The sequence below is a fragment of the Alternaria arbusti genome (genome assembly GCF_024043155.1).
Source record: "Alternaria arbusti strain BMP 1465 chromosome Unknown scaffold_25, whole genome shotgun sequence".
Lineage (NCBI taxonomy): Eukaryota > Fungi > Ascomycota > Dothideomycetes > Pleosporales > Pleosporaceae > Alternaria > Alternaria arbusti.
This window is the reverse complement of record NW_026249965.1, coordinates 11,584-35,570: the sequence shown is the minus strand read 5'-3', so window position 1 is coordinate 35,570 and position 23,987 is coordinate 11,584. Positions and strand designations below refer to the sequence as shown.

Here is a 23,987-nt window from a genome sequence, read left to right as displayed (position 1 = left end):
CCGTCTCCAGGGCAGCCCACATGGCCTCAAATCGCGTGCTGCAGGGACGGATGAGGTGCATCTAGTGTTCTTCGCAGCCTCGTTTTGTCGCGTGCGTGGCCTGCGCTGCGCCATGAGTGCGCTCACGGAATGCAGCGCGGAGGTGTTCCTCTAGGTACGACGTGTATGGAATCTCACCAATGCCATATGTTCGTCGCGATGTGCCAAGGGAGGATTGCCAAACTGAAAACTGACAAGCGACACTGCACATCGCAATTAGTCGCCGGCAATTCGGCACTACTGCCCAGATAGCAGAACACCAAGCGCCGTTTTCCCATCTGCCGTCAAGACATCGTGAACTTGGCCATCATGGTTGATCTGCATAACACATTTCGTTTATAACGGAACACATGTTCTTTTGGTCATTCCACCGTCGAATAACGGCTGGTGGTTATTTTCACATGCTCCCGCCCACGGCGCAGGAGGCCTGATTCTGCAACAAGTCGACGAGGACCGTTGGTAGTCAGGGTCAAAGATAAAGCGCGGGTCTCGCTATCGCGCTTTATTACGTACTATCGTTTCAACCACAACACGATTCACGAACAACATCTGCAACGATAGTACGATTCAAAGCAGTGCCGATGCATTACGATAGCGTACAAAGTATACAGCTATATCTCAAGAGCTTGGGCGGAGATAATCGAGATCTACGGCACTCATCTACCAAAAGAACAGTTTCCATGAGGCTGGAACGATGCACAAGGCTTCGCAATATCACCGAAGCGCCAATCCATCTTTCCTCAATCCTCCATCTCCGTCGCGCGCGATACGCCAGCGACGGCAGTGTGGTTCTGGCCACCGACGGGCTGACCGCATTCCGGACAGCGCGCCTGCTGCATGGGCATGCCGCACTCTCCAATGGCGAACTGCGTTGTGTTAGGTTATGACATGTAGAATCAAACAGGAGAGACTTACTGGATGGCCGTTCACACACTTGTACCAATGCCCAGAGTGAGTCGCGATACCGCCACGTCCGCTGACCATGGCCTTCTTGATAGACTCCAGTTCTTCCTTAGATACCGCCTCGTAGAACTCCTTGCTGAGCATTTTCGATGCAGTGACGACAGCTTTTCGTAAGTTATCCCGTCCACTGAAGGAACTCTCACAAAGCTTGTCCGCCTTTATCAACAGGTCCTTGGCGGTGTCGCGGTAGTCTGTAGCCTTCGTCCGATCATTGTTCCGACTAGACTGGGCACTACCGAAGAACTGTGCGATCCGGGCATAGTGCAGTATAGCCTCAACCGCAAGTTTAGGTAAACTCTCACATGTGCAATCATCGATGAGCTTCCTCGTGTCTTTGAGGAACTGATCTGTCCTTGCGAGGGGCGAGCCACTGGGAAAACTCAGAGGCAAGGTACTCTGGAAATGCTTCTGGTTCACAGTACGCATGATCTCGAAGTTCTCCTCAAGCACTAAACAGCGTACCTTGATTTCGAGTAGGCCACCACCCAGGGTGATGCGTTGATCGCGATCGCGTTTGGCGGACTTTTCGGAAGAGTTGATTGTTAACCTTGCGAGCTCAACATCCAGTGGATCACTTCGCGCCATACTATGCACAGTCGCCTGGTGCAGCTTGTAGGTCGGTTGGTGTCGAACATTCATCCTAAACTGAAAGGCCTTGACTGCATTCAGCAGCTTAATAGTATCCTGTGCACGGTTCCCAATCTCGTCGTTGATTGACTGCATGGTGAACTCGTGAGCTTCCTGACCGCGGAGTTGGACTGGCTTATCGGGAACAACCGACATGCGCGACTTTTCGAGGTCCTTCCTGACTTCTATGAGCTGGCCCTCCAGTTGCTGCAAGGCTTGTTGACCGTTGACGATGAAACGCTTGGACATCTCATCGATGACAGCTCGGTTGATGAGCCGGTTATAGCGCTGGGTGACATACTGCTTGACAGGCTCCCGACAATTCGGGCATTGTGGAATCGATGCGGAAAGCTCGGCGTCCTCAATCAGTCCGGTAAAGCCGCCCGTCTTCGCATCGACACTATACACGTCTTTGAGGCTGACTAGTCCGTCCAAAGTTTCAGTGGTGAAGAAATGACCGCAACCGAGAACGACGATGGGGGATTCATTCAGATCGACATCAGCATAACAAGACATCATGATCATGTCGGGCTGCTCGTCTGGCTTCATGCCACAATCTTGACAGTAATCGACTGGACATGCTTCACCGCAGATGCTTGGACACTGATGACCGCACGGGAGAAGCTTGGTGCATCGCTCGTCGCATGGTAAGCGGCTACACGGGGCCGAGCAAGGCATTTTGCAATCGCCTTTATGCTCGCAGGACCATGTACAAGGCTCAACGCACGGAGCACAGGGCTCGTGGCACCTCTGTGGACACTTGGTATGTTTGCAACGTACCTGAATGAGATTAGAAAATTGTCACAAAATTTATAGATATCACTTACTTCGCAAGGCGCTTGACAAAGACCGCAATCCGTACCATCGTGACATCGGCGATTACAGTCGTGATTGCAAGTCCCATGCTTTCTACCACAGGTCTTCCTGCAAGTAGCGTGCTTCACCACCGGCTGATCGTACATATCCTTGGTATTGCACTGAGCGCAGGTTCCGGGGCATGGATGACCACACGACAGAGGTGTGTTGCACAGTGTAGGGCACTTGAAGTCTTTCTTGGAGACATCTACCGAGCACTTCAAGACTACATCGTGCTCGCAGCCAGGTACACGCTTCGAGATCTTGACGTCGCAGGGTATGCGAGTAGGATTCTGGGTGATATGGCAGGCGACGCCGTGCTTGACATGACCACATGGAAGCTGTACGTGGTCCATCAAGATCATACACTTCCCACAAGGCTCTCCACATGTAGCCTTCTGGCATGCATGGTCGCATGGCTGATGCCGGCGCTGGCACGGCTGCTCGCAAAGGAAAACCTCATGCATGGCTTCCGAGTGGCATCGGGCCCCACATTGATGGCCGCAGTCGAGGCGATCGGCGCACGCTTCCCTACAGCCACCTTCAGGACTCAGCTTATGAAAGTCGTTGGGTTGCTGCACTTGAGCGTCGGTATCAGGGTGTCGAGGGCAACGCAAAGCCAGGGTTTTGCCAACTGATTCGGTCGCACGTAGCATTCCGATGACTTTCTGCCACATGTCGACGCTAGAGTAGGTGTCTGCATTACCGATGAGATACATGCCATGTTGAGCGCGACTCAGCAAGACGTTGATTCGATTTGTCGTCTTGAGAAAGCCGACATTCTGTCTATCGTTGCTTCGCACAAGAGAGACGATGATGATCTTGGCTTCTTCTCCTTGGAAGTTGTCGACCGTTGCAACTCTCAGTAATTCCGACAATTGCTTCTTCTCTAGCGGCTTGCCTTGGTAACTCTCGTGGGCGGGTACTGAGGTCTTCGATGTATCGTCGTCTTCTATCGCAAAACCATCCCTCTCAAGCGCTTCTCGATCGCGATCACTGAGGCAAATCTCAAAATCGCTAGACATAGCAGCGCGGAGCCTCTGCAGCTGGCCAGTGTATGGGGTCAGGACTGCGATATCATCAGGCTTGTAGACGCCCTGTCGAACGATATGGCGGACCAAGGCATGCACCATCTTGATTTCCCATAAGTTGGACTTGGACTTCGTGTTGTGCGTATCTGCGTCCTTCTCGTTTTCGAAGTTGGTGTGGTCAAGCCAGAAGACGTTGCGGCGCATACCAACAACGTCAGGCAGCTCGATGGTAGATGGGTGATCATGTAGCTTATCGTAGATGGTTTCGCGAATCAGTGAAGAGATCTGCGGGCGCATTCGACGTTGTACATTCAGTTGAGCAACGGGCATCAGAGGCCGCCCGGGTTCGCCGATCGAGAGTCGCTCGAACTGACTCCGATCCAGTGCATGGAGCTTTCCTCGCTCGCTCTCGAGCGACAAGTCACGGAAATTGCTGACTGAGGGACGAAGCTGTTCATGATCACCAATCTGGATTAGATGCTCAACATCAGGAAGCATTGCCGAGATCATGTGGCTCTCCATGACCTCTCCAGCCTCCTCACAGATAATGACTTTACACCTCACCTGCTGGAGGACCGAGATACGCTTTGCCAAGCCTGACGTGGTGACACCAATCACATCCGCTCCCTCCAGTAGTCGCCGGTTCAGCTCCTCATGGATGTTGTTCAGTTGGCGTTGGGTCTTGGCGGCGCCGTTAATAATCTCGTAAAGCTCACTGACCTTGTTCCCCTGGGCTTCAGCCACCCAGGAGGCAACGATAGCGCTTCTCTCAACCATTTTCAAAGAGAACACGTCTGTAGTCGCCTGGCGAATGATTTGCCGTAACGCATCTGGAGATGGGGATGGACCATACTGGTATACCTCGGTACCTGCGATCCAAATATCGAATGGATGACGGCCAGCCGTTCTGAAGCCTTCATTATCGACAGACCGGAACTGGTTATAGATCTTCGGGTACTCCTCTTGGATATGGCCTTTGAGCTTATGCCAATCCGGACGCTTTGATAAGCCATGGAGATTACCAAAGACCATCGTGGCCTCCTGCTCATTCTGATCCAGATCCTTATAGTTCATCGCCGCCATGTACTTTTCAGACTTGGTCTTCGACTCCGACTCGCCGATGGTGCGTAGATTATGGTTGAGAAGCTTCTTGGACTTGCTCATGCCGCCGACCCGAATGAGCTTGTGGACGCCGATGTCGATCAGGTGTTCGAGAAACTGATCCAAGGCGTGGTTGGTGTAGCAAACGATGAGTATAGGTCCGAGGTTGCGTTTTTTCTTAATTTCTAGCAGTATCCGCATGATCTGGAGACCCAAAAAGCTCTTTCCTGTGCCTGGTGGCCCTTGAATGAAGGCAAACTCTCGGGTTAGCGCAGCTATTAGCGCGCGACACTGTCCACGATCAAGTTGCGTCTTGGCTTCCAGCTTATCAAGTAACGTCTGGTCGTCACACGACGATGTCGGTTCGATAGAGAACGAGTCCTCCTTTTTCCCATCTTCTAGGAGAGCGGCGACAGGGAACTTGAAGCCAGGCGCACGCGCGTACAGAGGCGGAGGAATCTCGTGCGTCCTACCAGCTGGTGGACGGCCACTGTGTTTGTCCGGAACGATCCACTGCCGAAACGGTAGACAATTTAGTCGCTGCATTGCCTGCAAACTCTCCAATGTGGGTGAGAACGTCGCCGGTATGACATTCGGAAACTCTAGTAGAATGCCGCGAGTTGCTCTGATGCTGGCCTGCATGAGCATCTTGACTGTTGTTCGATCTTGAGTGACCAGGCTTGCATTGATATAGGCCATCTGATTGTGGTGTGTCAAGCTATACTCCTCTGTCGGATCGGTGGTCTTGTTGGATACAGTGAGGAAGACATGTTGCACGACAGTGTCTTGGATCCATATGAAGGACAAAAGCGACCCGCCATCGAATCGTCTTGACTCTTCCCACCACTTCACCTTCTGACTAGCATTCTTCTTGCGGACTATCGCAGGTTGTAGGAATTCCATCTGGGGTTGCAAGCCCATTCGCTTATCGAACGTGACGTAGCTAACACGAGCGCCGGTGTACTGGTTGGCGCGCATATCCCCTAGATTGAGATTGGGGTGGAGCAACGTGTTGGCGTCTTGCGATACAGCATGCATGATTCCAGCCAATGACCCCTTCAGCTCACCGAAAATATCGTGGCGCAGTAGACGGAAGTAGGTATCGATGTGGCGTTGCACGCGATCCTCAAGGAAGTGTGGCTGGTCAGGGTCGGTATAAGGCAGGAACTCCTTGTAATCGCTCATGATCTCGTCCCGTGTAGGGAAGACTACCATGTCGCCAATATCTTTTTTGTCGTTGTCAAAACGATCCGAGGGGACTACAAGGTCTCTCGGGTAGAACGACGCGTTACCACCACCACCGTCGTCTTCAACCTCGTTTTCACCCGCAGTATCGACAAGGAGTCCGTCAGCTCTAGCTACCAGGGCTCGAATATCATTGAGACGATTGGTTGTTCGCGTTGAGCTCGAGGTGTCTGGCGATGCCAAATCCTTGTAGAAGTCGCTCACAGCCTGGATAGAGTCCACCACTGGCGTGATCTCGTCGTTGAACCGCGCCCTACGCTCACGTCTCAGTAGCTCGTATAGAGCCGTCGACATTGCGAAAATTGTTGTTTCGTGGTCCTTGGTAGATGTCGAAGAAGCTGTTCGAGCTGCTAGTAGAGCCCTACAAATCCGCTGGAGATATGAGACTGCAGTCCGCCCACCGACACCACTAAAGAGGTTGTAGATGGAACCGACGTGCGTATCGACCGCGAGACATCGAAGGAGCGAGGGATGCGTCAGCGTCAAAAGAAAATGGCGGGCGTTACTGAGGAACGTGTCGTAGTCTGCGCCGATGACCCTCGAGTTCAGAATGGCGAGCATATGACGGTGCCCACTCTCATCGTCCGAATCGTCGTTGAGATCTTGCGGGAGTTGTTGGCGCCAGTCTCGGTCTCCAGCTTCAAGTATACCGAAGGCGCCTTCCCAGAGACGTCGCATGGTCGTTGGACTGGTTTCTGCCTCACCAAGGCGGCGCTTCCATGACCCATAAGACCTGCGTGCCTCTCTCTGTTCGTCCGTCTCTTGGACTCTGGCAGGTTTCGATGAGTGCTGTGAGTTTCCGTCGCGCCTGCCTTGGGTAGGACCACCACCACCACGACCGCGACCACGATCTCCGCTTCTGCCACCTCTTCCACCACGTTCGCCGCGAGTGTTGCGTCCGCCGCCGCGTTCCCACATAATAAGTGATTTCAGGCGTAAGTTTGAATGAGATTTGCGAAAGTATGTGTCGCTGTCAAGATTGTATTGATGGCGTCCTCGTAAGGAAGGAGCGACTCGCTGTACCGTCTGTGGGGGTGCTAGCCAAAACTTCGGCGCGTCGATGAGGGGTGAAGGTGGGATATTGGCGTTCTTGCAAAAGCAGTGCGACAGCGGGAACCAGTTAAAGACAAACAGATACGCGTGCATACTGCATCTGCATGCGGATGCGCGCATCGGCCAATCCAGTGTTTTAATGGTTCAGCCTCGCAGCATGTCCAGGCAGACACTGCAAACTGACGCAACGATAGCCATGAAAGGAAGGAGCAAGCAAGTGGCTCCAGTGAGCATTGGAGAATGAACGCAAGGATGAACCGCAAAGAAACCAATCAAAGAGGACGGGAAAGAAAGACAATATTGAATAAATCCATAACTCCGCCATGATAGTCCCGATACACCTACAGCAACGCCAATTATGCAACACCTCCCCACACTATCTCTTCTCGTAATCACATTACTTCGCCCCAACATCCGGAAACAGAACCTGAACCATCTCGTCCAGCAGCGTAAAAGCAATGTGCGTACTGCATCCCTGTTAGCCTAATCCACTCAGGAACGTCTTTGTAAACTTACTTCAGCCGTGTATTATTAATAGTCCCCTCAATCTTCTTCGCCGCCAACTGCGCATTCTGTCTCCCCACCACACTACTCGCTAACTCGGGCACAAGCGTACTAAGGACCTCGCTTGCTGCCTTCCTACTGTTCTCTTTGTCTTTGCTGGTTCGTTCAATGCCGACTTTCATCCTGCCGTTCGGCCACATGCTGTCCTTCAGCGTGTCGATGTACTTGACGATGTTGTTCTCAGACAGTAGGTTATCGAAGGATTCGCGGACTTTGCGCTCAATGGTCCCGCCGAGGAGTTGGTGCAAGACTACGACGACGGCGCGGCCTCGGAGCCAGTTGTTCTCGCGATTCAATTCGAATGTTTCGAGGAAGATGTCGCAGATTGGTTTTACAAAGGGTTCGAGCTCTTTGTTTTCGAAGGCGAGGAGTTCGGCTTCTGCCTCTGCGTCGTTGTTCGGTTCGCCCGCAACCAGGACGCCGGAGGAAGACAGGTTGCCCGGTTGGGCGGTCGCGCCGTTTGTGTTGGCAAGCTGGGTGGTTGCGGCTGATATGAGGTTCTGGCCTGCGACGGAGAGTTGATCGAGCACGGGTATGTTGCCCAGGAACTCTTCCATGCCATCGGCAACTGAGTTGTAGATGCGAGTTACGAAGTCGTTGGAGTTTGGATCTTGGTTGCGCAAGGCGTCGGCGGGGCTGATCGCAGCTTGTGAGAGGAAGGCGCGTAGTTCGCGGCTGCGGCACACAGCTGGGATGAGTAGAAGTTCCCTTAGATACTTCTCAAGGCCAAGCCGTCTCTTGTGCAGGAAGTCTTTCTGGAGCTTCAGCATCATCTGCCGGCGCGGGAACTCCAGATTTCGGACTTGCGGAAACTTGGCGCGAAGTCTTTTGTTCAATTCGTGGAACTCGCTGTATCGTCGTGAGACTACCCAAGTAGCGGCAGGCATCTGGTCACCAGCACGTCGTCGTACTTCGATGACGTACATAGCATACTCCTTACCATCTTCCTCTGTGCCGACCATAATCGATTGAATGAACACGGTCGCGCGTCCATACAAGCTGTTGTCGCTCTCTTGAACGATGTACTGCTGACGCTGTAACTCTTTTCTTTGTATCTCTCGCTGAAGGCTAGCTTTCGATTTTCGCAAGATCCTCAGTTCTGCAGCGTTGTTTGTCAACTCAGCTTTCGATGTAAGCGAGTCGACGATAGACTCTTGGGATACCAGGCGCTCAATATCAGCAGTAAGCGCATCGATAGCCTCGGCGAGACCCAGGTCTCCAGGCGCCGCCTCGTGGATCTCTTCCTCCTCTGCTTTGCTCCTCGGGACTGGGTCATCGATCTCGTCCTCCATGAACCTTTCTTCATCACCAAACAGGTCATCATCAAAGACACCGCGCGTTCTAGGCTCTCCAACCAAGCCAAGGGACGCTATGCTTGGCTTGAGACTGTCTTTGCTTTGCTGCAATTGTGCTTGTGGGGCTGGGGATGACGCTCGTGGTAGATCGACGGATCCTCGCATGGAAACACTGTCTAGTGGCGATTTCAGACCAGGCTCGTAGAATATTGAACCCTCAGGCTCGTCCATAATGTCGATGATGGCAGCCTGCATAGCATCGACGACCTGCGTATTGTTGCCATTGGAGCGGTCATGACCAAAGTCTGAATTGAGGCTTGCGGTCGAGTGTGCGAGAGGGTCTGAGTCGTAATCCTCGTCGAAGAGAGGTGCGCGTGCAGATAATGACCTGTGTACATCCAAAGAACGTCGTGCAGGTGGCTCAGCGTTTTTGACGGCTCCTTGGCTCTTGAGATCTGATGACGATGCGACAGCTCGACGCAAGTCTCCTTGTGGTATCTGCAATGCGCTCTTCTGCCTTGACTGGGTGCGAATCATAGCAGGTGCAGCCGCAGACGAATTGTCGAGTGTTTGCGCTACAGTCCTCGTATTCACACTGCTGTTCTGAGCGTTCGCCGCCTCGTCCATGGCCAACCACTTGTAATACAAGTTGGACTTCTTGAACCTTCGGAAGTAGGGTTCCTGTAATTGTTCGTACGCCGCTGTCTGAGCTTGGAGCAAAGAACGTCGCGCATTATGATACTGCTGCGGAGTCGCCTTCCGCCCGGCTTTGAGAAACTCAGAGACTGCTTGTCGAGCTTCGGGAAGTATCTTCAACTCCGGGTTCGACAAATATCCGTCGTAGATCTGCGCCAGGTCTGCACGGTCAGACTCTGTCCATGCAGGAAGAGAGCCTATATAGTCCGGCGCTTCTTCAGTCTCTACTTCCAGTGGATTGCGAAAACCGTCCACCACGATCCAAAACTGCACCAGCCGCATCAGGTCCGCCTGGTCCATGAACTCCATGAAGCAAGACAGTCCTGAGGCATCGTACAGCACTTCGCGCAGAGACGCATTTGCGAACTTGGACGAAGTACGCTTGTGCTTCGGCTTCTCCTGCGCAGCAACCTTTGCCCGCACCGAGCCACCAGCACTGAGGTTGGTGACCTTTGTATCCAAGATTTGTCGCGCTGTTTCCAGGCGCCGCAGATAGACAGGGTCTTGATCTTCTACCGTGGAATCCTTCCGCAATTGACTTGACACTTCGCTGCGAAATCGTCTAGCATCTGCAAGAGTATTGGTCTGCCTGATGGCTCGTATGAAACGTTCGAACCGTCGTTCGTTATCGCCGGGCGCAAGCTTTGGGAACTGGACGTTCTTGGGGTTCTTCGGTGAGGGCGGAGCATGTTCATCGAGAGCAGCTCGAATCTTGCGGACAGTTTTCCTTTCCTGTATTAACGATCGTCCCTGAGCTTATTAGCAACGGTCTACGATGAGCGGGTAAGTTCTTACGTAGCCCTCCATGAGCTGGTTCCATGTGTCTGGGTCAGCGAGCATCTGCATCACAGGAGAGAGGACTGCGCAGGCCACAAGCTCTTTGATCAGTACATTGACAGCGGGACTGGTTGACATGTTCGCAGGCATAATCTTTGGCAGTAGTCGCGTGACGATGCTTCGTAGATGTTGCTGCTGTATAGGCTTGGTATTCGAGTATGCCAACGACGCCGCCGGGTGCAACCGGCCCTCCTTGTATTTGGCTGCGATGGCCAGATCAAGCTCCTCAGAATCTGTGATGTTCCGCGACAGCTTGCGTCCGCGGACTATGCGCTCTGCCTCGTATGACGCCCGCAAGTGATCGGTGATAAGAGGTATCATGCGCGATACGACTGTCTCGACCATATCTACTGCCAGTATGCGTTCCCGAATCTCGCCCATTGCAGCCCGTATCGCATTGTCCACCTCGTTGACAAATGTTGGGCTTTTGCTGATACTGCCATACCAGCTCTTCACGAAGTCGCGCAGTATCAGCCCAATGAGCACGTCGATGCTGTCTGATATCATGAAGGACGCGGGGTATAGCGGCTCCATCATGTACATGTTCCTCATGTCCAAAGCCTCCCGCTCAGCCTTCCACCTGCCCGGCGCAACGAAGGCGACGTGGCGCGGTCCATAGTCAACCTTTCCTCCGCTTCGTAGGTCTGTGTCCCAGGCGATCGTGAAGGTGAGCCATGCTCCCAGGGCAAGCGTCGCGAGTACTCCGGCGAAGAAGGCGTAGGGCAGGTAGTGCAGCTTGGGCTGCCAATGGGTCAGGTACCCCCAGGCGATGAAGACGGCGATAGCGGCGAAGACCAGATCTCTGCGCTTCACGGGGGCCATAATCGTGCGGGTGGCGCCCGTTTCTGCATCTTGAGCGGGATGGCTGAGGGTGCGGGAGGCTTGGTGTTCTTTGGACAACCCACTTTCGAGCTTAGACCACTGCTGACGTCGACCCGCGTATATCGTATCCAGCGAGTATACGAACGTTAGTATCTTGTTCGACAGCCTCACAATAAACTCAACAAGTGTAGAACATAGGAAGCACCTGATGAAGCTTCTGTATTGCGCTAGGTTTGTGAGCGCTATCAACCCCCGTGGAAATGACTGCGCTCCTCCTGCTTGGTATAACCTCCTGTGCAGATAATGCCATGATCCCAATAGTTTACATTCATGACGCCGTTCCAACTCCGGTACTATGCACAAGCTTTCTCGTCTGGCCCAATCACATCCATCTAGAATTTCCGTCGTCCAAGTGTCGGCTTCCAGTCGAGCGGGTGTGTCTCTTCCGTGGCGTTCTCATCCTGCTTCCAAATCTTGATAGACTTGTCCGACTCTCCAGTGATGAGACGCAGGCCGGTTTTGTCGAATGTCGAGCACATGACACCTGCTTCAGCTTCGAGAGAACCCGGCTGTGCGATACTTTCGCCATGCTGGAACCGATGGCCTGTCTTCCAGTCGTAGAACGAGGCTTCGCCGTTGTCGCTACCGGCGAACATGATGTTATCCTCATTTACAGAGAGTGTGTTGATGATGCTGTTGACCGGCGAGAAGTTCTGCATGAAATCGCCGTTCGGGCATAGCCATTGTTTCGCCGATTGCGCCGATCCAGATGCAAATGTAAACTCTGTGGGATGTGTGGCAAGAGAGCGAACCGACTTCTTGTGATGTGTGAGAACCGTACGAGTCTTTCCGGCGACCAGGTCCCAGAGTCGTATTGTGCTGTCCATGCTTCCAGACAAGACTTGGGGCTCGGCTTCTTGACATTGGATCGAAGAAATTGTTCCCTTGTGGCCCCCGAGAACATGAATATTGCTGCGCGATCGCATGTCCCAAACACGGACTACACCATCTCGTCCTCCTGTGCAGAGCACATCGACGGTCGGATGAAGCGAAAGCGAGTAGACTCCGCTCAAGTGGCCGTGGTAATGTCGAATGACTTTGTTGGTCTCGAGATCCCAGCATTTGACCATCTTGTCTTCTCCGCAAGAGAAGAGATACGGATGCCTTGGGCTCACTGCAAGTCCTCTGACTGCCGAGATGTGTCCTGTCAAGGTGATCTTTAGTTGACCGCTGGCCAGATCCCAAAGCTTGATCGTCCTGTCCGCGGCACCGGTCGCAAACCATTGGTTTCCAGGCTCCATCGCCACCGATCGCACCTATACGTAGTCAGCCGCCGTCGCTCTCCTGTATGATACTATCGCATAACTTACCCATCCCATGTGTCCGCTGATAACCGTCTTGACCTTCCACGGCGCATGCCAGTCGGGCTTCGCTTGACGAACCACGTCCTTCCTGACCAACGCGCTTGACGTCTGATCTCTGCTTGGCGTAGGTCCATGAGCGTTTGGTGCAGCGCCCTTGCCTCCCGCTCTCACTGCCAACTGCATCGACTGCGCGTCACGCGCTTTGTCCGCCTTTTCTGAGACACCATCAATCATCTTCTGCATCTTCGGATCCGAGGCCTTCTCTTCAGCGTTCTGTGCCTTGATCTTTTTCCGTCGCTCGGCCGCTGTAGATGCTGCGCTGGCCATCTTCGCAGCTAGCGCGGGTGGTAGCTCGCGCACATGTTCATATTCGTTGCGAATGCGCGATGCGACGCTGGCCTGGTCTGCGGCAGCTGAGGGCGCTGGTGTGGTTGGGTGTATCGAGAAGCTGCCGTTTGAAGCGTGATCTAGCGCCGCTGATGACGCGAAATCGGCGGCAAATATCTCGCGTGTCCGCTTCGAAGAAGATCGAATGAGCTGTTCTGCCGTGCTGAGAGGTCGCGACGCTGCGGTTTCGGCCATGTTGGCGACGTGATGTGGAGGAGGTGAGGAGTACTGCATCAATGTTAGCTGCGGCTTTTCGCGACTGAGGCGACAGTAATAGAAGAGACTCACGTGTTGACGTATGTGGTGATACTGAGGGTCAACTGCTAGTCGTCGACTCTCCATCGCGAAGTTTCACTAGCGCGCCTTCCTCAGTAAGCCGAGCTAAGCCCGACTATCTTATCTGATTGATCCCGTTCACTGCCCGCTCTGCACTCACCACCATATCAACTTACACACAATCGTTTGCCATGTCTAGCACTCAGTGTGATCGCTCGTTTCCCATACTCTGTGCGCAGTCATACTTGTTACTGTGTTTCGATGTCCCGCTCCTGCCATTCTGGGGGAATGTCCAGTACGCTTGTTGGTTTCTAGCATGCAGCCGGCTCCGTATTGAGAAAGACTACAGTACTGAGATTGTTCTGTCTCAAACACGACACATATTATTGCTGAGCTGTCTCTAGGCTTGAAATTACTCTCGTTAATTTTGCACGGACCATCAATGACGCCTGGCTTCAAGCAGCACCGCATTCTTTGATACCAAGCGTACACTGATGCGAGCATCTTGTCATACTACTGACAGCTAACAGTAATAACCATGCGACTTTAGCCTCCAAAGTACTCTGGCAAGCCGTTCAACATTGTTGCATACAAGCAGCAGTAAACCAACACGAAGTATCCAACCCGAGCTATCCACAAAAGGCTTCATCGGGCCCGCGCACGAAAGCTGAACGAAGTCGACAAGATTTGATACCACAGTGTTGCTTTCAACTACAGCGTACTTCATCTTCCAGAGATCTGGCTTGAGCATCTCAACAAGCCTTGGAAGCAAAGAATCCAGGCTTCGAGTAAACGATGTTGATCTATGGCGATTGGATGGAAGGTCCAATGCACAAATCCCAAGCGAAGGAGCCGACTGGTCTTACTCCGCAGTAGGGAACCCAGGACGCAATGCTGGGAGCTCAATGGGGTTACATGACCGGTAATTTGTACGTAAGAGCCCTCATCTGGTTATTCACATGGGTACCAACTTCGGATCGTCCAATACTCGTCGTGGCTAGACGATCCAATGCCCAACGCTCGCGTGCACACATCAGAATGTGCGGGACATGCAGGGGATACGAGTGAGCCTCTCCTTCGTACAGCATGGCACTGTGATATTGCGCCGCAAAGCTCGCATGTCAGATGCTGTCAGCACCGCGCACATGTTTCCTGCATCGCGACCGCGTTTATGACTGCGCAAAACTGTCGCGAACCTGTGGATACGGAAAATCCAGCGGTCACGGCGACGATGCTTGTTTCCCCAGATCTTCCGGGTTCTCCGCTTCATAGCTCCAGGATTGCGCAAAAGCAGCTGAACGGCGCGCGGTCAAGCACATGCTGCCGAGGAAGTTGAATGGAGAGCCAGACCGAGTCGTCAGATCCTTCCAGAGGAGGAAAGCCACCTCCGCACGGAATGACGCAGGAACGGTTAAACCCTTGCACTTCAACAACAGGGTCGTATTGGCGGCACACCCACTACAAAGTAACTCAAGAGAAAGTGTCCAGTGCCTAGAAGTAGGTATTTCGTGTCTTGAGAATAGGAGTACACAAGCATATTTCTTACAGCCGCCTAGACACACGAATGCAGGTACAACAAGGCCGCCAGTCTTACGCCATGCCACCGTCTTTTTGCCGGGAATTTCGCAGACAGCGGTGGACGTTCGGATGGCGCATCCGTTCGGCGGGTTAGCCATGTTCCTGCGCGACCGAGCTAAGCCAAAGGGTGTAAGCATGGATTATCCCGGATGTTTGGCCGAGAATGGTCGAGATGTCGCGGGGTTTGTAACACTGGATCCTGCGCCATATATCGATTTCTGTGTCGCATTTACCCTTGCCGCCATCCAATGGCCACCCAGTCGGACTGGAGATGAAAACTTTGACGATTGAAGATCTGCGCAAAGCGACGATGCACATAGTGGTTGGTTTTGCCTCGTTGCGTGGCTTCACAGCCTCAGGGCTGCCCCGGATCTTCTCGCTTCGCACTAGTCCCGGAAGCGATTAGATGGGAACGGCCGCACCGTCACTGGCATCATGAGACCCAATCAGCAAAAGCTTCTAGTTTCTGCGGCATGGTTCTTGGCGCCTTGATTAATTCGATCCCTGTTCTATGCTGGAGCTCGCCGTCGCCCAACACCAATGCTCACCAATGATGTCCAATCGACGATCGGATGGCTTCTTACTCGGTTCAATAGCACTACATGCTCCTCGCAATTTCTACATGACACTCAAGAAGATGTAGAGAAAGTTACGCGGTACCATCTCCTTTCTTTCAATCTTCATGATTCACGACCATTCGCTGGCAAGGCGCGCCGCGCCTAGTTGTGTGGCAATAGACTCTGCCCTCACAAGTCCGGCCTCGACGAGCCGCAGCTAGCGATGCGTAGTCTGGGGTAGTGTCATCACGCGCTACCACATCGAGCAATACCTCCAGGGGCTGCTTGAAGATCTCGAACGGGGGCGAACAACACGCCCAGTGTGGAGCCACTTGGGTGCTAGCTTGTTTCTCACCTGGACACGGGTGGCCTACGGTTCCGCTTGATATAAAGAGCTTATGGAAACCTCCTGTTCGAATTCCTGCAAGCTTCAACTGTCGTTATACATACATCAAAGAACTTTCACTACACCGATCACCGTATCAACACCAGGACAACCGTCAAAATGAAGACCTTCACCATCGCTGCCTTCGCCGCTCTGGCCTCCGTTGGCTCTGCCCAGCTCAGCAACATCCCATCTTGCGCCGTATGTTATTCCATGGCAACCTTCGCACTCATCATCAACTAACACCATCCAGCTTCAATGCTTCCTCGCTCCCCTCCAGAGCGACGGCTGCTCCTCTCTCACCGACTTCGAGTGCCACTGCAAGAAGGGTGCTGAGCTCCTCGGCAAGGTCCAGCCTTGCGTCCAGGGTGCCTGTGAGCAGGAGGACCAGGCCAAGGCCATCTCCGCCGTCCAGGACACCTGCAAGGCTGCTGGTGTTCCCATCAACATCCCCGGTGCCAGCGCTGCTTCCTCCGCGGCTGGCTCTGCTGTCGCCAGCGCCACATCCGCTGCCGCCTCCATGGCATCTTCTGCCGCCGCCTCTGCCTCCTCCATGGCTTCATCCGTCATGTCTGAGGCTTCCTCCGCTGTCGAGTCTGCCGCTTCCTCCATGGCCTCCGAGATGTCCTCCGCCATGATGACCGGCACCCCCACTGCCAGCGAGAGCATGATGAGCATGACCCCCTCTGCTTCCATGTCCGAGTTCACCGGTGCCGCTGCCCAGGCTACCCAGGCCGTCGGTATCCTCGGTGCCGCCGCCCTTGCCATGCTCGCTTTGTAGATACCCTCAAGCCCTTGGTGGCAAGCATGAACGGATTGACTGGTTAGTCATGGTCAGGATGTAATGGAATCACGTTGGGATGGATGGATCGAATCTTGTATTACAACCTAAAACCGATAATGCGATACCTAATATTTTGAAATCGAGCCCTTTCTCTCATTTCGTTCTACTGTGTCACTTTCTAAACCTGGTGTACTTCCCACCCCGTTACCTCGCTGCTCACTTACAATTGTTCTAACGCGTCACAATCTCCCGGTGGCTGTTTGCATTCGGTCGCACTGAAGCTGAAAAGTTGCCAGTGACGTCAGAGTAAGCACCATCGTGTTGCCGAAATGAGAACACAAGGGTTACCATGCCTTCGTTCGGATTGAAGCTACCCGCACTCTTAGCGTATACAGACGCTAAGCATGTGTAATGTACTCTTTTTATGCAAATTATCACGATGCTCTTTTACCGATTCACCGCAGTGGAAGCGACGGAGGCGTTCTCGTACTGCTATTCTCCTGCGTAATCACCGTAGACGGCCCTTACACTTAGCTCGGCTCTTGCAGACCTTGTTCTTTCTTTTGCCCGATTCAATTAAACACGCTTGGAGTTTGTTGATAAATATCACAATCGATCTCATATACGTGAAGAGGGCTTGGAGACTCGACGGACGCTGCGGAAGATCCGAAATCTGCCCAGTTGTTCGGAAATATAATTGTTGCTGGACAAGGTTGCTCTGGAGCTTTTCCTATTGCAACTCTGTGACAGGTAGCTAGCCACTTACTTGTATAGTGCGAGGTATAGTGCTGGAAGAGAACAAGCTCCTCAACATTTAAGCGATTGTTCGACGATACCTAGGTACCTAGGTACCCAGCTGCGTCATCTCACCCACCACCAAACACTCAGCTTGAGTGACAAGGCCATCAGTTGCGCAATGCAGAACCGCAACACTTTGATCCAAGATCTGCGCTTACTCGATCGAAATATACAGAATCCTGAAAAAGGAAAACTACCCCAGTGGAAGTCTAGATCGCGTGCATGCTGCAGGCGCGACGTTAATAAGCGTATGTAAAGGGTGACTACTCGTTGCTGCTGCAGACAAGGCAACCACACACAATTAATTCGTGACGTCAATTCCTGCGTACACAGATAGCTAAAAGGGCGCTGTCGTGCTTTTAGATGCAAGTGAGGGGTCAAATCACGTAGAGAGCGGACAAGCTTAGTTGCAGCATCGCCAACTTCAACATTCGCAACCCTTCCTAGACAATCATCATGGCTCCAGAACCCGAACCATACACGATATCAGTCCCTGATTCCGCAATCGAAAAGCTCAAACGCAAGCTATCAGATGCCGACTTTCCAGATGAGCTGGACACACCCGATCAATGGCCCTACGGCTCACCCCTCTCCGACATCAAGCGACTAGCAAAACACTGGGAAACGAACTTCTCATGGCGAAACGCCGAATCCAAAATGAACGAGCTACCCAACTACCGCAAAAAAGTCCAAGTCGACGGTTTCGGCCACATCGACATACACTTCGTCCACAAGAGGAGTTCAAACCCCAACGCCATACCCCTCCTCTTCAGCCACGGCTGGCCAGGCTCCTTCCTCGAAGTAACAAAACTACTTCCGCTTCTTGAAGCTGGCGAGAAAGAAGGGAAACCCGCATTTCACGTCGTTGCGCCATCTCTGCCAAACTTTGGGTTTAGTCAGAGGATTAGCACGCCTGGCTTTGCGTTGTCGCAATACGCGGAGACGTGCCATCGGTTGATGCAAGACCTCGGATACGATAAATATGTTACGCAGGGTGGTGATTGGGGTTTTTGGATTACGAGATCGATGGGGATACTTTATCCCGACTATGTTCTCGCAAGTCACATCAACATGGTGCGCGCGCAAGCACCGACGTTTACATCGCAGCCTGCACTTGCTCTGCAGCACGCCGTTACTCCTTACACCGAAGCCGAGAGCAAAGGGATCGAGCGCTCAGAATGGTTTCTCAACGAGGGTCAGGCATATCGCCAGCTACAATCTACCAAGCCACAGACGCTCTCTTACGCATTCGCTGATAGCCCCGTGGCTCTACTGGCATGGATCTACGAGAAGCTGATCGATTGGACCGACGGCTACCCTTGGACTGACGACGAGGTGCTTACTTGGGTTAGTGTATACTGGTTCAGCACAGCAGGACCCAATGCGCATGTGAGGATCTACTACGAAGCGCAACACAACCCCACAGATCTGATTCCGAATCGAGAGCGGACGACGACGTGGATTGATCGGGTGAAGTTGGGTGTTGCGCACTTTCCTAGAGAGATTACTGTTGTGCCGAGGGTATGGGCGAAGACTTTGGGTGAGTTATCCTCGTGACGATGAGGTTGTCGCCTATACTTACTGATCTACCACTAGGTCCTCTCGTTCATGAGAGTGTTCACGATAAGGGCGGGCATTTCGCTGCGCATGAGAGGCCAGATGTGATCGTTGCGGACTTGCAGAAGTTGTTTGGGAGGAACGGACCGTGTTACGGCATAGTTCCAGAAAAGCCAGGTTATTGATATGGGTTCGTAGATATGAACAATTTCGACGGAATGATATGATGACGAGAGCTATTTTATGTACCGTCATTTGACAGGTGCCGGCTTTATCAGCTCAGCCGTCGAGTCTCGAGCGCCTTCGCACGAGAAGTCGAACGCGGCCATATGCGCGTCTGTTGGCTTTTCGGTCGTGCATTGCGTGATATGTTTGGCTTCGTCGCGACTTCTCAATGGGGAGAGAACTCGTCCTGGTATCGGATCGATCTCATCTTCAGACACCAATGTCGACCGCGACAAATCCTTCTCTGCCGCCGACGCGGAAGAATTGAATGTAAGCCAGTGGATTATAAGAGCGTCCCAGCAAACGTCCACCAAACAGATCGCAAGACATATCATGCCCAGCTCTTCGCCCTTGGTAAGGAAGAATTGTACCATGTTCGCCGCCGTTGGTATCTCTATCAAGAGCGACCCAATGATACTCTTCCACAGCAGTGTCTTGATATTCTTCCTAGCTGGCGTATCCTGTCCGCCATGCACTGTATCCTCATTCTGACTCGACTTCCTCTTGAAGATCCTGGAAAGAGTAGATGCACCAGGCAAACCTACGACCGGATAGAGTAGGTAAAAGAAGACCACAGTCAGAATAATATTCGTAAAGAAGTTGACCACGGTAAATGGTATCGATGCGATGCCGCGAATACCAAAGTGACAGCGTCCGTCCGATTCGTGCAACTCGGTGACGTGATTGAGATAGGAGTTGATGGCGACAGTACCGTACAACACGATGATCATGGCCATGCAACATAGGTATATCTTGTCTTTTCGCCTATTGACGAAAGGCGCGCGGACGACATGGATGCGTTCGACCAAGAAGATATAGCTGCCATATGTTAGCAAATGGCTGGGCTTCGTCGATGCACACTTACATGATAGCTTTGATGAACGTGTAGAAGATCAAGCAAACCCATGTTCCCGCAACGCAGAGCTCGTAGGTATAGAGCCCCTGGCCTGCCACAAGAACGGCTGAGCAGATGATGAACGTCAAGACCAGTACGTATAGCATGAAGACAAGCGCAGACATGAGGCGATGCTTTCTCAAAATGCGGCGTTTGAGTTTCTCGAACCGCGAACCTATGGTCTGTGTCAGAAAGTGAACGCACGACTGGTCCAAACTTGATGGCGTGATGCAAGTTGCAAAGGTCATCGTGTAACCTTGAGATCGATTGGGTACGGAAGAAGAACTTACCCAGTAATAGCGAGCACACCATCATGCACAACAGCGATATGATCGTGAAGATCGACCTATCCCGTGGAAGTTCGCCATTGTCGATGAAAACGTTCGAGTTCCGAAAATCCTCTTGCCGCACCTGTAGGGGGAGGGCTTGAGCAGCGAACGTCTGCATCAAGAAAAGACAGGCGAACAGCCTCATTCTTGACAGAAGTTCGGAACCGATATCGAAACGAGTCGTACGCGTTCGCAGAAAGAAAGACGTGATCAATTATCATTCGATTGGGGATCCTTGAGTCCTTAACTGGACCCTTTTCGCAACCTGACATCTGTCTTGGTCCCACAAAATGACGCTCCATTATTTTCTTCTTGCGTAAATCATATGGTCAAGCCTATGATCGACCGGGAGTTGCTAGGGACTGTGGCGCTGAGGGCGATCGTTTTGCTTGACTTCCAATGTTGCGTGAGGCTGATTGGGTTTACGCTAGTCATGCGGAGATGGGCCCGGCTGGCCGATGCGGCCTCGAACGCGAGATTCCCGGTGAGAAATCCACGTGCGTGCCGCTGCTCCCGTTCCTAGCAGCTGTTGGATGCGTTTTTTCTCAAATATCTCCGTCAGGGACAGGGTCGGTATTAGAGGCCGGTGTGCATTTTGCTTTTTCTACCTGACAGGTGTCATGGCTCGCTGATTCTTACCATATGTCGCGATGTCTCAACCATGCATACTTCACCCATTCGTACCCCACGTTGTCGAGCGGAAAATCCTGTTGGCTTCCCCTGGCGAGGATCCTAGTCCAATGTCTAACTGGATCTCATCCCTTTGGAGCCAATATTGCCGTATCGGGATTGCGACAATCCGCCGAACGCCATTGCGCCATTCTCTTGCTTTGCTGGAAGATCCTGATCTTGATCTCCGAGGATGAATTTTGCCGATGTTGCAACGGCCTGTTCTTCGCTCACGGGCAACATCTCGTTCCATTCCAGAAACAACCATAGCCAGGATAGAGCACATTCGATGTGCCCTAAGGTAGGTGAAGATGTGCTCAGCAGGACCTTGCACGTCTCCTGTCTTCTCCAAAGAGACAGCTGGTGAAGCTGGATAGTACACAGCCCTCAGATCTGGCAGGGGTCGCAGGGATGCTGAATCATAGTAGTCTGAACGAGTGGCTCCGAGGAATGAGCTGAGCAGATTGACTTCGGAAACTCACGAACAACTGTGGGGACTCTCGTAAACTTTGCGTACACTCTTCGCACGTTCGTACCCCACGCCGTGGGGTGCAGGGAGTATTGCGAATTCTCGGTCAGAGTTGGCTATACGAGCATGTGATTGATACAAGGTCGTTTCGGTCGATGATCGCTGGTATATGCGCGCTGCGAGAGCATCCTGAAACCCCTGCTGGTATCCACGGGGAATTTCTCGTCACAGCCCATTTTGCCGATCACACTTCTATCCAGATGTAGAATTTAATCCCCTAACGGCCAGAGAATGTTGAAAAGATGCGCGCGGCCTTCTGATTCGGCGTGAAGAAGTAGCTGCGGCAGGTCAGTAAGCCCTTGAAGTGGCGTGTGGTAACTGACTTGTTCGCCCAGTGCGCGTTCAACCAGCTCCTCCCGCGAAAGCTCAATGAAGACATCGTGAAACCGGCCTTCTCCGACTGCAACTAGTGGTGATATAATTGACTTTCGCTCGGTCATATATCAAAGTAGGAACACAGCCGCATTGCAACCTTCGAAGTGAAGGTTGCCAAATGTGATGTGCGTGTGCGATGTGCGTCCCGGCGGATGTCGCGCATACGCGCACGGCGCGTCGCACTAGAGCGGATCTGGACTTGCCGGATCGCTGATCTCCGAAAGCATCTATGTAGCCATCCACTCACAACTCTACAACTGCACCTCAACCAATAATGAGTGGCGATACAAGATTGAAAAAGAAGCGGAGAGGCGGCCCGCGCAGTAGAACAGGTATGTGCCGTGATCTATGAAACTCTGCTGCGATGCTGAGATAAGCTAATGCCATCAAGGTTGGTACGTCTGGCTGCTATTTTCATCGCGAAAACCTGTACTTCTGGCTGACTGAGTCGCTCCAGCGCCACCTGCAAACGCCGTCACACCCGCTGCGATGAGAAAAGGCCAGTATGCGGGAATTGCGAGCGTCTCAACCTCGACTGCGAGCTATCCGAGGAGATCGTATGGGCTACTCCTCGTGTCGATACAACACCGGACGAACCAAACAATGATGCGCCGCTTCTCGTTGACGTGTTTAGGACACGAATGAATGATCTTGACCTTCCTGAAAACTCTTTGTCAAATCAGAACTACATACCTGCTAATGGAGTCACGACAGCAGGTTCCGACGAAGCGAACGGTCCGAAGAAGGTACGCTTGACACCAGAAAGCGCCTTTTTACTCCAGACCTATGTACGCACCGTCGCAACATGGATGGATATCTTTGATCATGCCAGCACCTTTCAGCACAAAATCCCACAGCTGGTCCTCAGATCGCCGCTTCTGTTTCACTGTGTATGCGCCTTTACCGCCAACTATCTTGCCCTTTCCAATTCGAGCCATGATCCTTCTTGGCAAGTCACAGCTTCCAAGCATTATGGCGAATCGTTGCGCCTACTCATAGAAGCTTTGAGCATGCCTTCGCACGAACATGCGCTTACCGCAAGTATGCTGCTCTTGAGCTACGAAATCCACGGAGCTTTGCGCTCTGAAGACTATCGGCGACACTTCCTAGGCCTTACAGTACTAATCAAATCACGACATGTTACTGCACAGTCAAGCGGCACTGATCTGGCCAACTTCTGGATCTATATCCGACACGAGATCGTTGTAGCTATGGCTAGCGAGCAGCCTCTGGTACTAGACCCTGCAGAGTGGGAGGTGTCCTGGGTAGAGGGTGAGACTAGAGAAGATGTTTTGGGAAACCACATGCTTTGGATATTAGCGCGAGTTCTCAATCTCATTTTTGGACCAGATGGACGAACTGAAGCAGGTAAAGAGCAGCGCCAAAGCTTCCTGCACGAGATCGAAATGTGGCGAAGGGGACTTTCTGACACGTTTGTTGGTATTTCATACGGGGAGAAAGACGAAGATGGCTTTGGCAAAGTATACTTCCCAGTGGCGGCCGCAGCCGCCACAGCGTTTTGTACGTTTATAGAAGCAAGTAGCGCTCAACACGATCTAACGGGTCCAGGGTATCATATAACACATATTCTGCTCTATGCAGAGCCGGAGCTTCAAGACGAGGCCTACATTCCTCTGATTCAAGAGCAGGCTATGGAGATAACCGACATAGCAATATCAGATTTCCCCCCATCGCTGATGGTATTCTCTACGCATGGTCTTTTCTATGGTACGTATCCATCCTTCCGGCTACACATAGTCAAATGATTTTACGATCACAGCGAAACGGTAACTGATACGTTCTAGCCGCGAAACACATCCATGGGATCTCAAGAAAGGCGCGTATCTGGAACGTCTTGAACGAGGTTGAGCGGCAAACTGGATACAACACGAGTACGACCGTGAGGCTTCTCCAGACTTTGGTGGAGGAAGGCGCGCAAAGCCATAGCGCAAATATCTTATGAGCGATTCCTCTTGCTTCGAAAGGAAAGCCATCATAGTTCACCAGTCTCTGCCTACCAAGTACCTGGAGAATGGCCGGCATCGGACCGAGCCGCCTCGTTGGTCAGCTGCGGGCTGAAGCGAAGCCAACGACTGATCAAGCATTGACTGCGAGGCTTCTGGGGTGATGATGGGGTCGGAAGTTTTCATC

The 23,987-nt window shown here is 52.6% G+C and overlaps 8 protein-coding genes across 8 annotated transcripts; 3 read left to right on the top strand and 5 right to left on the bottom strand.

Moving 5' to 3' along the window:
• Positions 1–779: 779 nt before the first annotated feature.
• J4E86_010744 (uncharacterized protein) lies at positions 780–2,494 on the bottom strand (the record flags this gene model as incomplete). The annotated part of the gene is made up of 4 exons (XM_051451240.1): positions 780–905; positions 955–2,160; positions 2,217–2,409; positions 2,457–2,494. The coding sequence occupies 4 exons, from the start codon at positions 2,492–2,494 to the stop codon at positions 780–782; spliced, it is 1,563 nt and encodes a 520-aa protein (XP_051297527.1).
• Positions 2,495–3,034: 540 nt separating this feature from the next.
• J4E86_010743 (uncharacterized protein) lies at positions 3,035–6,539 on the bottom strand (the record flags this gene model as incomplete). Its single annotated transcript, XM_051451239.1, has 2 exons — positions 3,035–3,118; positions 3,150–6,539. 2 exons carry the CDS (start codon positions 6,537–6,539, stop codon positions 3,035–3,037), a joined length of 3,474 nt encoding a protein of 1,157 aa, XP_051297526.1.
• A 772-nt stretch (positions 6,540–7,311) lies between these two features.
• Positions 7,312–11,128, bottom strand: J4E86_010742 (uncharacterized protein; the record flags this gene model as incomplete). The annotated part of the gene is made up of 3 exons (XM_051451238.1): positions 7,312–7,381; positions 7,431–10,219; positions 10,265–11,128. The coding sequence occupies 3 exons, from the start codon at positions 11,126–11,128 to the stop codon at positions 7,312–7,314; spliced, it is 3,723 nt and encodes a 1,240-aa protein (XP_051297525.1).
• Positions 11,129–11,520: 392 nt separating this feature from the next.
• PRP46 (pre-mRNA-splicing factor prp46) lies at positions 11,521–13,074 on the bottom strand (the record flags this gene model as incomplete). Its single annotated transcript, XM_051451237.1, has 2 exons — positions 11,521–12,444; positions 12,499–13,074. 2 exons carry the CDS (start codon positions 13,072–13,074, stop codon positions 11,521–11,523), a joined length of 1,500 nt encoding a protein of 499 aa, XP_051297524.1.
• Positions 13,075–15,795: 2,721 nt separating this feature from the next.
• Positions 15,796–16,456, top strand: J4E86_010740 (uncharacterized protein; the record flags this gene model as incomplete). The annotated part of the gene is made up of 2 exons (XM_051451236.1): positions 15,796–15,876; positions 15,929–16,456. The coding sequence occupies 2 exons, from the start codon at positions 15,796–15,798 to the stop codon at positions 16,454–16,456; spliced, it is 609 nt and encodes a 202-aa protein (XP_051297523.1).
• Positions 16,457–17,713: 1,257 nt separating this feature from the next.
• J4E86_010739 (uncharacterized protein) lies at positions 17,714–18,999 on the top strand (the record flags this gene model as incomplete). The annotated part of the gene is made up of 2 exons (XM_051451235.1): positions 17,714–18,797; positions 18,854–18,999. The coding sequence occupies 2 exons, from the start codon at positions 17,714–17,716 to the stop codon at positions 18,997–18,999; spliced, it is 1,230 nt and encodes a 409-aa protein (XP_051297522.1).
• A 66-nt stretch (positions 19,000–19,065) lies between these two features.
• J4E86_010738 (uncharacterized protein) lies at positions 19,066–20,059 on the bottom strand (the record flags this gene model as incomplete). Its single annotated transcript, XM_051451234.1, has 2 exons — positions 19,066–19,858; positions 19,905–20,059. The coding sequence occupies 2 exons, from the start codon at positions 20,057–20,059 to the stop codon at positions 19,066–19,068; spliced, it is 948 nt and encodes a 315-aa protein (XP_051297521.1).
• A 2,051-nt stretch (positions 20,060–22,110) lies between these two features.
• On the top strand, positions 22,111–23,705 carry J4E86_010737 (uncharacterized protein; the record flags this gene model as incomplete). The annotated part of the gene is given in 6 exon segments (XM_051451233.1): positions 22,111–22,168; positions 22,341–22,582; positions 22,694–23,357; positions 23,406–23,564; positions 23,617–23,623; positions 23,642–23,705. The coding sequence occupies 6 exon segments, from the start codon at positions 22,111–22,113 to the stop codon at positions 23,703–23,705; spliced, it is 1,194 nt and encodes a 397-aa protein (XP_051297520.1).
• Positions 23,706–23,987: the final 282 nt, after the last annotated feature.